This window comes from Sylvia atricapilla, chromosome 3, assembly GCF_009819655.1.
Source record: "Sylvia atricapilla isolate bSylAtr1 chromosome 3, bSylAtr1.pri, whole genome shotgun sequence".
NCBI lineage: Eukaryota > Metazoa > Chordata > Aves > Passeriformes > Sylviidae > Sylvia > Sylvia atricapilla.
The window spans coordinates 24652032-24666065 of record NC_089142.1 but is presented as its reverse complement, the minus strand read 5'-3'; the positions used below and the strand labels follow the sequence as shown (position 1 = coordinate 24666065).

Genomic DNA, 14034 nt, shown 5'->3' with positions numbered 1-14034 from the left:
ATTTATGGCCTAAATTCATGGGGAGTGAAGAAATTTATGGCCTTCACTCATGGGGAGTGAAAAACTAATACAGCATTTGCCTCATTTTTGTTTTTTCCGTCAGCTGTTTGTGGCGGCCTAGCAGACTAGTTGTCATATTTTGACTGATTGCTGATTTTGAAAAGGAGGGAATGGAGGTTAAAACCATTGTTTTTTAGATTTAGGCAGAGCTTTCATCCTCAGTGCACTGTTTGAAAGGGAGCACAGAGGTCTTAGTCACAGAAGAGGCTTTTCTTGATACAGGGTCCACATGAAAATCTTTCTAATGCACTTGCAGAAGTTAAAATGAGCTGGAGTTTTAGCTGCTATATTCTACAATTTCTACAAAATCTGTAGTCTAGATCAAGCGTTCTGTCTTGCATCTCCAAGATTGTAACACTGTATAAAATGGTGGAAAATGTCATTGTTTCAGTAACTGGGAGAATGTATTGAATAGTGTAATCATAACAATTAAAGCAGATAATTGGGTGGCAGACTAGGAAAACTACTTTGGGTAAATTAAAACTAAAGATCTGTCCTTTATGAAATTCAATAGAAGTGAACATTCTTGAGAGGCTAAAATGTTATGATTGATTACAATAGAAGGGAAAAAACAGAAGCACCCCAAACTGTTTGCTGGTTCTGGACTGAACAAACCCAAGAAATATGGGAAAACTTTCACCCAGGAGGGATGATTATAGTTTTGTGACTTTTATTCAGTCAGCTTATTTTTAGCAGCTTTCTGTTAGGATATTAATGGACTAGAATTCTTCAGGAGACTCACTTTACTAACTGCAGTGTAGCAGATTTACTTAAGTTTTGATTTTGAAAAAAATAAGATGTATGTTCTGCATATATGGAAATGCAATATTTGAACTGTTAAACAGAGGGGGGAAAGTGGCCTCAGTCTGAATAGGACTGTAAGCAAACAGATTTGCAGTTTTTTAAAAAAAAGTTATAAAAGACAGATTGAGCTGCAACCACATTGTCAGATGTTGATGCCTTTGATTATAATAATTGTCTGCAATTAAGTACTGTATCATGTGCAGCTAGGAAGGACCAGTGTGGTGCTTACCCCTAGAAGAGAGATAGTTCCAATAAAGTTAATTGGACAGATCTCCTGAATAATTTAATTACTCCAATTTTCTTTCTTTTTTTATCAAAAGGAGATACAAAAAGACATGAGAACAAGTGCCCAGACACTGGCAGAGATTGTGAAAAATACTGAAACCTTCTTGAAAGAGAATGGAGAGAAGCTGTCACAAGAAGACAAGACTATTCTGGAACAGAAACTAAATGAAGCTAAGACAAAGTGTTTGCTCCTTAGCCAGAAGGCAGAAGAGTCTAAAAAAGAGCTGGATAAAGCTATGACAACAGCAATTAAGCAGGAAACAGAAAAGGTTTTTAGGCAACCTTTTTATACCTTTATTCAAACCATTTTAATGTCTTATGGTATTAGTCGTGCAACTTACTGTTGTGTAATGAGTTGACCTTGTCTGGATGCCAAAAAGCCATTCCATCCCTACCTTCCTCAGCTGGACAGGGGAGAGAATATTTAATGAAAGGCTTATGGGTTGAGATAAGGGCAGGGAGACGTCACTCACAGTTCCATCATGGGCGAAACAGGCTTGACTTGGGGAAATTAATTTATTACAAATCAAATCAGAATAGAATAATGATAAATAAAAACTAAATCTAAAAGATACCTTCCCTTCACCTCTCCCTTGTTCCTGAACTCAGCTCTGGAATTCTCTCCCTCATTCCCACCACTGGTGCCAGGGGGATAGGGAATATGGGCTGTGGTCAGTTCATCACAAATTGTCTCTGCCACTCCTTCCTCCTCAAGGGGAGGACTCCTCACATTCTTCCTGTACTCCAGTGTGGGGTCCCTAACACAGGAGACAGTCCTTCATGAACTTCTCCAATGGGAGTCCTTCCCAATGGCTCCAGTGTGCTCTCTTCAGTGGGGTGCAGTCCTTCAGGTACAATGTTCCAGTATGTAGAATAACCTCATTGGGTCATAAGTTGTGCCACAAGCCTGCTCAGATGTGGACTTTCCATGAGGTCACAGCTTCCTTTGGTCATCCATGTGCTCTGGAGTGAGGTCCTCCCAGGGCTGCAGGTGGATCTCTGCATCCCCTGGCCCTCCATGGGCTGCCCCACGGGCTGCAGGGGAATCTCAGCTCTGGCACCTGGAGCCCCTCCTGCCCCTCCTTTTACTCTGACCTTGGAGTCTACAGAGCTGCTCCTCTGTCCTGGCTTGGAGTAAATTAGGGAAGAACCTCCAAAAGGAGTCCCCTAAACCAAACCTCCACCACCCCTTCCTCCCCCCAGCCCTGGGTTCGGGAAGGAAAATACCTCGGAGGAAAGTGGAAAAACCGGTTTATTGACAAAAATACACTCCCCAACACCGAATAGTGGGAAAAGACGGGTTACTGTGATGATGGGGAGGGTGCTGATGCGTCTCTGTCTGGCCCGGGTCTTCTCCAGCTTCTCAGGTCAGGTCAGGTCCGGAGCCGGTTCAAACCTTGGGGCGGGGGGGGGGGGGGCGGGGAGGAAGGAGGGAAAAAAAAAACCCCAAACAGAAGCGGGGGGTGGGGGGAAGAAAAACGGCGGCAGGGGCAGCCGGAGAGCAGAGCGAAGTAAAGCGAAGTAAAGCGAAGAAGGCAAAAGCAGCTGAGCTAGCTAAAGCCAGAGCTGAAAAACAGCCAAGAAGGAAAAAGAAGGCAGGAACTGCAGGCTCCCGCCCAAGAGGGCAGGATTCAGCTGCGAGACATAACAACATATCCAAGATATGGGATGGATATATGGGATAGGAGGCAGCTCAAACCAGAACATCCTCTCACAAATCCTCACCCCTCTCTTCAGGCTGCAGTTTTTCATGCATTTTCTTTTACCCTTTTACTCTGTGATCCCAGAGTTGCTACCACCACTGCTGATGGGCTTGGCCTTAGCAAGTGGTGGGGCCATCTGGAGCCAGTTGGCATTGGGGCTGTTGGACATGGAGGAAGCTTCTGGCAGCTTCTCAGAGAAGCCACCCCTGCAGCCCTCCTGATTCCAAAACCTGGCCAAGCAAACCTAATACATATTGATAAACTGTGGAAAGGTTAATATCCTATCTCATTTGAGTAACTAATAAACCATTGGCTTATTCTCTTATAAAATAAACAGCAACCTCTATAGTAATCAAAATTTTTGTTTGATGTTAATGTATTTTAAATGGTTTATTTGTATATTTATTTAATATTTTATGATCTTTAAAAAAGATTTCTAAATTGAAACTGTGAAATTTCCATGTAGGTTGCAGCCATAGAACAGCTGGAAGAAAGTAAAAACACAATAGAAAATCTCTTGGATTGGTTATCGAATGTGGATAAAGAAGCGGAGCATGGACGGAAATTTAAGCAAGTGATAGAACAGAATGGAACACACTTTGAAGAAGGAGATGTGAAAGTTTTTGAAGGAGAGGAGGATGATGTCAATGGTAATCTGCTGGAAATGCAGGAAGACATTGAAACTCGGGTGGATGGAATCATAAAAAGCATAGATGATAATCTGAACCAACAGTATCAGAAAGTCAAGGTATTGTTACTGGGTTTATTCAACATTTAAGTGTATCGCTTACATAAGTGAATTCAGTCTCATCCTGTTGGTCATAGGCTTTGGAGCAAGCACTAGGAAGATAGTAATACACAGTAGTAGGAATTTCAGGAGTTAGTGTGTATGGCACATTTGTCACTTTTTTGCTGTTACTATAGTGGTTTCCTGCAAAATAAGAGAAAGGTCACATTCAGCAAGGTAAATGTGGTTAGTCTATTGTCTTTTGTAGTGAGAAATTGATGCAGGCAAATAAAATGCAAAAAGTAGCAATATAAATTCATACTCTTTATGTGATTTTTTTAAAAAAATCTTTGTGATATCCAGATGATTCATCCCCTTTTAATCCTCTGTGAATACTGATTGCAAATTGCTGCAAATAATAGTTTACTGAAATTACAGTTTTCATTTCCTACAACTTTAACACATGGGCAAAGCAGTGTTGGAAGGCTTCAAAAGCATGAATTACATAAAATTACAGTGCAGCATTTTAAAAATAGATTTTCCTGGTAAGTTGGAAGCAGTTAAAATAATAAGAGTTACATTTTATGGTGTTTGCTGACTTACAGCTGAGAAACCAAAAAAGTTTAGGTGTGAATCGATTGACACCTTAAAGGAAATTATTATGCTTGTAGCTGATAGTATTTTGGATGTCCTTTTTATTAAAAACAAAAACAAAAAAAACCCAACAACAACAACAAAAAAAAACCCAAAACCCCAAAAGCAACCTAAACAAATACGATTATTGAATTTTGTGTACATGATATTTTTACTTCTACTTTTTTGACAGTTCATTTCTGCACCTAGTGCCTACAGAATAATTGGGCACTGCATTCATGGAAGAAAAACATAGTATTTAGTTTACATAGCTATTTTTCATGGGAGATCTTCAAGAATGAAGAATTTTTTTAAAGAATATATTTGAAATATATTTTTCATTTGGAATATATTTCTAGTTCCTGGACTTAAATATTTTTATGGGATTGAAAAATTCACATGCGAAGATTGTGTCGTGATTTTAAATGTCAACTGGACCTAGTTTTATAACTAATATAACTAATATATTATATATTATAACTAATATAACTAATATAACTAATATAGCTAATAACTATAGTTTTATAACTAATTATATTTGATAAGAATCATGGCTCTGGATTTTGGAAAATGAAATTTCAAAACCCAACTAAATTTTTTTTCACTGAGTGTAAGAAGAAAGTATCTGTACTATGTTTGATGCTTTTACTCCTTTAGGTCTGCTTGTCTGTAATGGTAGCTACAATATAAGTAATGGGACATCGAGAATTTTGATTAGGAAAGTTGCCTACCTTTGAATGTTTTATTTGTTGAATCCCATTTTGAGACAGAGAATTAGGAAAATTTTGATTACACTAAGTACACTACCATAAATGCTAAGTAATAAGCAAATTAATTTTGTTAGGAAAAAAGTTAAAGAGACTGATAATGTCTAATTTTTCTCTAAACAGTTGTATTTTGGAAGTACAGGGGAAAGTGTCTGTGTGATATGTACACATCCAAGTATTGCTGAACTGCAATGATACTTGAACATTTCCATATGGTCATGGCCTGTACATCTGGCAAGAATTACTGTTGAATGTTTTGTAAAAATTTTTTAACTGCACAGAAATATGATGACCACGAGTCACACTTTCACTTAAATTACTGAAAAAATGTGGGGTTTGCAATAAAAAATATGAAAATTAGAGAGCCTTCTATAATTTTGGTCTTTGTTTTACATGTCCTTTTCTAAGGAGCTATGTGAGAAAGTGCAGGGTTTAATTTATTTTTTTATTTGTAGGCTCAACATGAGAAAATTATTTCCCAGCAGCAGGCTATCATAGTAGCAACTCAGTCTGCTCAGACACTGCTTGAGAAACAAGGGCACTACCTTACCCCTGAAGAAAAAGACAAGATGCAAAGGAACATGAAAGAGCTGAAGGCTCAGTATGAGACTGCTTTGGCTGAATCAGAACGAAAAATGAAATTGACCCATTCTCTAAGGGAAGAATTGGAGAAATTCGATGCAGACTATAGTGAATTTGAAATGTGGCTGCAGCAGGCAGAACAAGAACTCGACAATTTGGAGGCAGGCGCTTCTGACTTCAGTGGTATTATGGTCAAACTGAAGAGGCAGAAGAGTTTTTCAGAGGATGTTATATCTCACAAAGGGGATTTACGCTATATTACAATTTCTGGACAAAGAGTTTTGGATGCTGCAAGGTCATGCAGCAAAAGAGATGGTGTGAAGGTTGACAAAGATGGTATCGACACTTCGGCTACATATGCTGAAGTGCAAAATAAACTGGATAAAGCTTCAGATCGCTTCAAATCTCTCTATACTAAGGTAAGTTTTATTTATACTGAATAGGAATGACTGCAGTAATTGACTTTGCAGTTTGTGTAGACAGGAGCTAGTTGATGAAACAAACACCGTGAGAAGTAAGTTCTTTGTGTCTCAAAGTTAGATAACAGAACAAGAAACTTTTTAGAAGATCTGCTTTAGTCAAGTGTCAGTCAATTAAAGATCTGAATAGGTGATACTTTCTACTTTGTGTTATAAGGAAGAAATGAGACCAGAGTTCTTCATTGTTCTTTCCAGCCTTAAACAGCCTCTGAGACTGATGCATCTCAGAATGCCTTGAGTTATGTTTTGGGGTGGAAAGAAATTTTAATACTTTCAGATATATAATGTTACTGTATGTTACTTGCAATATTTTCCACAGCTGTTTATTTACTTCGCTCCTTACTAATAAAATGAGTGTAAAAAGAGAGAGGCAATGCCAAAAATAACAGGTAAAGTTTTAATTTTAATTTGTATTCTGAAACAGCTTATCCCAATGTGACCTTTGTTGCCAGCAGTAGGCATGAAAGAACTTCATGATTTAAGGACAGCAATTATTTTCCACTGCTCTGCCAAGTAAACATTTTATCCTTAACAATATCAGCTTAGTGTCTAACTAATGAGTAATTAGCAGAGCAAAATCCTTCATGTACCTTAGAGAGGAAAGATAATCTAGCTCTCTGTGCTAGGTTCAAGTATGGAATCTGCGTGATAGAGCTAGACAAACATCACCAACTAGTCTTGCATGCCAAATTTCCAGTTATTTTCAAAAAACCAAGTGTTGTTCAATATTGATAATATTCCAGAACTGTAAACTTTTGAGATAATTATTAATTGAACCATTGAAGAGAGAGCTGCTGTCAGTAGACTTTAACTGTGCTATTTCATATTTTTCTATGATCATAGGGTCTAACTCCTTAGTAGACCTTCAATGTCCACTGTTGTTCTGCAACAATGGCCATCTTTGTCTGGAAATTTTTATCTTTTTAAGGTTTTCATGCTCAGAAATGTAAATTCTATAAAGACGTGTATTTGCATGGTTAAAAATGCAGTGTAAAACTTGTTTTCTCAGTTTGTCAAGACAGCTGCTCATTTACAGAGGCACATTTTCCTTTTTCTGCTTCCCTGGTATGAACAGGGAAACTAAATTGACAGTTCTATTGACATTTTAGATTTCCTCCAGTTTACTGAATTACTTTGAGTGTGAATGTAAAGATTTCATATCAAAAATTTTCAGAGAGCTTGGTTTTATCACATAAAAATCCCATGCCAGAAGCTTGATTTGTCAGTTTTCCAAATTCTATCCTTTCCATATGTACATTAGCAGAGTTACAATAGACATGCTTTAAATATTTGACAATAAATATGCAGTACAAAGTAGACCTTTTGTGCCTTTAAGGACAGAATTCTAAAAATTGAGATTGTCCACAATTAGTGAGATTTTCCAAGTTGTAAATGAATTGGTGGTAACTTTTTTACCTTTTGTAAAAGTTTCTTGCTTTAATGAATTCTTAAATTGCTTTTACTTATATATATATATATATATATATGTATGTATGTATTTGCACATGTGTGAGACATGATTTTATAGGTTTATATGTTGAAGGAATCCTAAAGTCAGTTCTTGGTTAACTGGTTATATAAATAAGCATGTTCTATTTCTGCCCACCAGATGGAGACCAAGAACCATTTGTAAATATTAAAATACAGTATCTGGAAGGTTCAGAATATAAATACTTACGTAACTGTTTATAAATATTTTGACTTGATACCATCGGATTTTGCTTGTGAAACCATCTCCAGACAGTCTGAAAGAGTTTCACTGACTTTTTTATGTGACAATTTGCTGTAAACACTTTGGAGCATGTTAACATGTAGGACTAATAGGATTGTTTCAGATGACAGATTTTTAAGTGAATAAAACAAAGCTTATGTACAATCCCAAACCATATCACTTTGGATTCATTATGCAGGTAAAGTAGTACTCTACTGTTTGTATTTTAATGAATATATGTATCTCTCCTGATTTTTTTAAAAAAAATTCTAGCTTCCAGTGGGTTTCTACATTTCTACTTTCCAGTTGCTTTCTACATTTTTGGTGCCAGAGTTTCGATAAAGAATCCTTATATCAGTGAATCAAAATTTATTCCTGATGTTTTGCCTATTCTAGTACAGCAAATAAGATTCCAGTTTCCCATCTGCATCAGTGATTTAATCCTAAATCACCCTTTAGGAGCACAAACTGGTAAGACCTGCATAGCCTGTCCAGCTGTCATGTCTTAGTTCAGAAATCAGACAGTGAAATGATGGCAGGAAAAAAATGATGCAGTATTACAGGAAGGAGTGTATGACTTTGAGATTGGTATGAAATGCAGCACACAGTTTAATACCTGCATATTTGCTTGTGGTTTTTTTTTGTTTGTTTTTTTTTTTTTTTTTTTTTTTTTTTACTCTTTTAGTGTAGCATCCTTGGAAATAACCTTAAAGACCTGGTGGATAAATACCAGCATTATGAAGATGCTTCATCTGGACTTTTGTCAGGTCTCCAGGCCTCTGAAATAGCTGTGAACAAACAACTATCAGAGCCAATTGCAGTGGATCCCAAAAATCTCCAAAGACAACTTGAAGAAACTAAGGTGAAAAGCTTAAAAATGCAGCAGCACTTTTGTCCTAAAAGGAACTGCTTTTTAGTCTGAAAAACAGGATGATCTAATATAATTCAAGTGGCTGCAGGTGAAATTCTTGCCTTGCATGTGAGCATACAGCTTCTGTGGTTCTGAAATTTGGCTGTCCAGAGCAATATCTGAAAAGCACTGGGTGAAAAAAAAAACGGGGTACCAAGATGCCAATAGCAGTGATGAAAGCTAGATTTGTTGTCTATCACTTAGAAAATGATTTTCCAGTGAAATCTGGAACTTTTTTGAGCTAAGAAAGGATTTATGGTTTGCTATCAGAATAAGGTTTGCACAGTGTTCCAGACAGAGAAGTCTATTTGATTGTTGTCTGTCACTCTTGACTTTTTTTCTGTTCACATTTGTGTGTTACTTCATTGTGAAAGGGATCATACCAGGTGAACAGTGTGATGTGAGTAAGTAGTCTGTCTGCCTGTTTCAGTTTCACCCAGCGGAACTCTAAACCTTATATACCCTGCAGAGAGTGAATTTAAGATAATTTGTGTTTCACAGAAAAACAGTTTGTTTTTGTTTTTGGTTTTTTTTTTTTGCCTCTGAGGATGTAACTCATGACTTTATGTAAATTCTAGTACAGGCAAGACAAGTTAGTGATAGAGCTTATGACAGTAAAACTCTAGATACCTGTATAAAGTGTAGGTTTGGAGAAGGCTTTAGGAACCCAAGTACATGGTGAGTTATATAAAGTTTTATACAGTCTGTCATCTTTGAATTGACTGTTACATTTTCACAAATGCATTCAGTCACCTATACTATAAATAAAATGCAAGATGGTTTGGTTTTTAGTGAGCAAGACTACTGGTCAGACATTTCCTCACTGTTTTGTCTGTGCTTGGTGAAGTTTCAGTGCTGATCAGACACATTTACTATTGAAATATGATAGTCAATGGCTTTTGGAAAGTACATACTTCAACCATTTCCCTCACATCAGCCTGAGCAGTAGTTACTTTTATCTGTGGTATCTTTCAAATTGGCTGCTGGAAATGCCCAGCACTTTTGTGCATGACAGCAAAAGGAGATAAATCACAGCTGTGTTTAAGACAACCATATTAGAAGCGTGAATCGTGAACTCCTAACAATTGAATGTTTAGGTACATTTGTGCTTCTAAGCACTAGAAGAGTAGGAATAAAACCAATTACAATTTGAAGCTTCATTTAAACTTTTTGTTCCTTATGCCAAAATGAATTATATTCTCTGTAACGCAAATTTTCATGCACGTAATACAAAAGGAGTGAGTACTAGGGTTCTTTTTATGAAATGTCTACATGGATTACTTGCCACACAAAAGAGCGTTCAATGACTATGAGTTGGGAAGAAGGGACAGGGTACAAAATGTCAAAAGATTCAAAGGAAGAGAAAAAATAGGAGGCTGAAGAAAGCAAGCCAATTAATGAAAGCAAAACAAAGAGTATTTTGAGGAAGTCAGGTGTTGCAAGTTAAAGCTGTCCCTTGTAGCCAACACATGCAGCTGATAATCCAGCTAGACAGAGACCTTGGCAGCATAGCAAGGTCTAATCTTTTCATGGGGATTAACTGTTCTTCAGAATATTCTTCACTGCCTCTGGCATCAGCTTGCTTGCCTTCTGTTAGCATACAAGGTTTTCTGGTACTTTTTTTTTTTTTTTTCCTTCCCTTTTTTTCCCCCATTTCTTTCTGCACAAGTTCTAGCCTAAGCCTCTTCAGATCTCTTGGAAACTCATTGTGTCAAATGGGTCAGCAAGATGATGTGCTGTGCTCTGGCACACTCTTATGCTCTGGGTACCAGTGCTGAATGCACTGACAAGGCTTCTTTGTGCTGGCAGGGCACCTTTTGATTCATGTATTCATTGAGTATCAATGAATATCAAAAAGTAAATGTGATGTCCCTTAATTTTGGACTTCTATAAGCTTCAAGTGAATCAAAACATACACTAGCACAGAGGCCTGAAATAATTAAAAAATAAATAAAATTATTTACCCTAAAGTACTCTTACACACTAGAGAGATAAAGCCACTAAAAGTTGATTGAGCCTTTCTGTCTTTTTTGACACTGGAGAAAATCATGGCCGGGTTAGTCTCTGGACATGTGTTGCTTGGTTAGATGGACAAACCTAGGCCAAATTTAGCCACATTGCTTCAGTTATTCCTGACTGTTAAGGCAATAATCTTGTTTCAAGCTATTCCTTTGGTGCTACAATATCAGCCTGGATCTTTATCAATACCAGTGCTGGTGAATATGTAACTGCTGCTGTTGATTGTATGCTTTTCCCTCTAAATTGTTCTTAGACACTGAGTTGAAAAATGTGTTTATAATAGTCAGTACAATGGCTCTTTAGAAACAGTTAATCAAAAGACACATTTGAAGTTACATACAAGAAATAAGTTGGGTCAGACTTTACCTTATGTTTTATTCTAAAAATGAGGTTAAAAAGATGGTGAATGAACTAAAACAAGGGCCAGAATGTTAACAGCAGCCATAACCACTGGTCAAGATCTTTCAGTTCTGTGATGTATCTCAAGTCTTGCTTCTGTAAATATCAACTGTACTGAAGAGCATAACTGATAACAGTGGAATTTTACAGGTTCTTCAGGGACAAGTGTCTAACCACCAAATTGCTGTAGAAAAACTGAAAAAAGCTGCTGAAGTGTTATTGGACACAAGGGGAGAGTTGACACCAGACAAAGATGAGATTCAGAAAACACTGGGTAAAATATTTGCTTTTCTTAATACCTCTTTTTATCACTTGTGTCTGCATGCAGGTTCTGGAAGAGAAAAATTATAGAGCTTCCACATTCTGATGTCACTGCTCAAGTCCATGTTTTGTTGAGTCATAAGTCATTACAACACAGTAATTTAATTGTTGGTCTCTCTCCCACATGGATCCTTATGCTTTTCACTGCCATTTCAATTTTTTTTTTCTTTTTACAGAAATAGGGATTGCTGAGCAGAGGTAGTGATTTGCTGAGAATCATAAATTCTCCAGAGCAATATGACTCCAAGGAACCTGTTTACAGGCAGTTATTTGAAGCTTTCTTAGCTTTCTTAACTTTAAGAAACTGTCTATGAAGGGCTTGATTTTGTTGGGCTGCCTGATGCCCACCCAATTTCTTTCTCACTTCCCTTGCTCTAGTGGATGGGGGTAAAAATTAAGATAGAAAAAAAGTTCATAGGTTGAAATAAATACAAGATCACTCACTTTTTATTGTCGTGAGCAAAATACACTTGGCTTGGCAAAAATTAACTTTCACTTATTGCCAAATAAAACAGGTTTGGGAAATGCAAAACAAAGGCCAATTACAGCAACACTGTCCTCCACCCTCATCTTTTTTCAGGCTTACCATCACTCCTTCCTTCCCAACTAAATCCCCCTTCCTTCCTGCCAAACAGTGCAGTGTGGATGGGAAATGGATGCTTGTGATCACTCCGTAATTTCTCTGCTGCTGCTTCCTCCTCACACTTTTCCCTTGCTCTGGTGAGGGACCTCTCTGCAGGCTGAAATCTTTTGGGCTGCTATTGTTCCAGTGTGGATGTAGGCTGCTTTTCCTTCAGGAAATATCCACCTCCTCTAGCATGGGTCCTCTACATGCTGCAGTGTGGTTATCTGCTCCTCTGTCCTCCACAGGCTTCAGGGGAATCTCCGCTCCATCACCTGGAACATCTCTTCTCCCTCTTTCTTCTCAGACCTTCATGTCTGCAGGGCTGTTTTCATACTTTCTTTTCCCTCATTTCACAGTCCCATTCATTATTTTCTCTTTTCTGAAATACATTTTTCCAGTGGCACCACCAGTTTGGCTGAGGAGCTCAGTTGTGTCCTGTAATGGATCAGCTGGAGTTGGCTGGAACCATTTGTGTCTTCCACGGGGCAGCCATTGACCTCCTCTCACATGAGCCAAAAAAACTTACCACCACCAAAACCTTACCACTTATGCCTCATACTCTTTCCTATCAATTGTGAGAAGTAGCGCAGCATGACATTCACCACTGTCTGAAGTTTGAAGATGCTCTCTGTGTATTACACAGCTATCTCTTCATGGAATCCCTTAAGGAACTTGCAGAACAACAAAATAAAACAACGGTGGCTTCACTCTTTGGAGTTGGTGATAAAACTATGGGAGGCAAATGGAGCTTGCAACTTTCAGAGAATATTTTGAAAGTCCTGGATGTCTAATGAAGAACCATCTGGAAGAACCTATCAGATCTCACAATAACCTGAGAGACATAATTGTAGAAGAACTGTCTTAATACTCTGCTGTTTTATTTCTTGGGAACAGTCAACAGCTGTCCTAAGCTAGAGCTACATGGAAACCAGTTTCTAACACTGGGCACTACAGCTGTGTGCTGCTCCCTCATTTCCTTTGTCCAATGTGTTTCTTGGCTCTGTTTGAAGTAGTTTGTCTTTGCTTCCCCTGTTTTTACTGACTTATAACTGACTTTTTTTTTTCCTTCATTCTAATGTAGCAATTTTTGACTCAACTGGTGAGTGCTGGTGAAGTAAGCTAAAAGCTTAGTTTGGCTACAGGAAAAAAAAATTGAAATATATCTTCTCTTTATCAGATGATATTGTGGAAAGATATGACAATTTATCCAAATCTGTGAATGAAAGAAATGAGAAGCTTCAAGTAACTCTGACACGATCCCTAAGTGTGCAGGATGGTTTGGATGAAATGCTGGATTGGATGGAGGGAGTTGAAAAGAGCCTTAAAGAACAAGATCAAGTGCCTTTGAATTCTGCTGCTATTCAGGATATTATCAGTAAAAGCATTGTAAGTAGCATTCTTTGAAAAAAGAAACATTTGTTTGATAATTCAGATTTAAAGAAAGAATTAAAATCTTAGCTTGGCACCTTTTATGGGTTCAAAATACTAAAGAGGACTGTTGCGTGAAGTGAAACTGCTGATAAGGATTTTTGTAGCTGAAATAGATTACACTGATGGTCTAGCTCTAGTGATTTGTTGCTTTATGGGATAGATGAATTTCACTTCTTAAAACTTAGTTACAAGTAATACAAAGTAATTCTTGTATGTTTCAGATGCTAGAACAAGACATTGCGGGTCGCCAAAGCAGTATAAACACTATGAATGAAAAAGTGAAGAAGTTCATGGAAACAGCAGATCCATCCACTGCATCCACACTACAAGCTAAAATGAGTGAACTTGCAGGACGGTTTTCTGCAGCAAGTAACAAGCACAGAGAGAAGCTTATGAAAATGGAGGAATTGAAGACTAAAGTGGAGTTATTTGAAGGTCTGTCAACAAAACTTCAGTCATTTCTAGATGAGAAGAACCAGGCACTAAGTGAGACGGAGGCACCAAGAAAGGATGTTAGTGAAGTGTCTCAGTACATGCAGGTACTGTAGCATTCAATTTGTATGTGTTGTGGGCTCTTA

General features: G+C 37.7%; 1 protein-coding gene across 1 annotated transcript in view; it reads left to right on the top strand.

Annotated features, from left to right (window-relative positions):
• LOC136358337 (dystonin-like) overlaps positions 1-14034 on the top strand; it is a 290571-nt gene that overhangs the window by 188644 nt on the left and 87893 nt on the right. The window contains 7 exon segments of the mRNA XM_066314265.1: positions 1185-1418; positions 3319-3600; positions 5435-5980; positions 8437-8613; positions 11230-11353; positions 13203-13411; positions 13678-13995. Of these exon segments, the coding sequence (XP_066170362.1) occupies positions 1185-1418; positions 3319-3600; positions 5435-5980; positions 8437-8613; positions 11230-11353; positions 13203-13411; positions 13678-13995 (1890 nt within the window).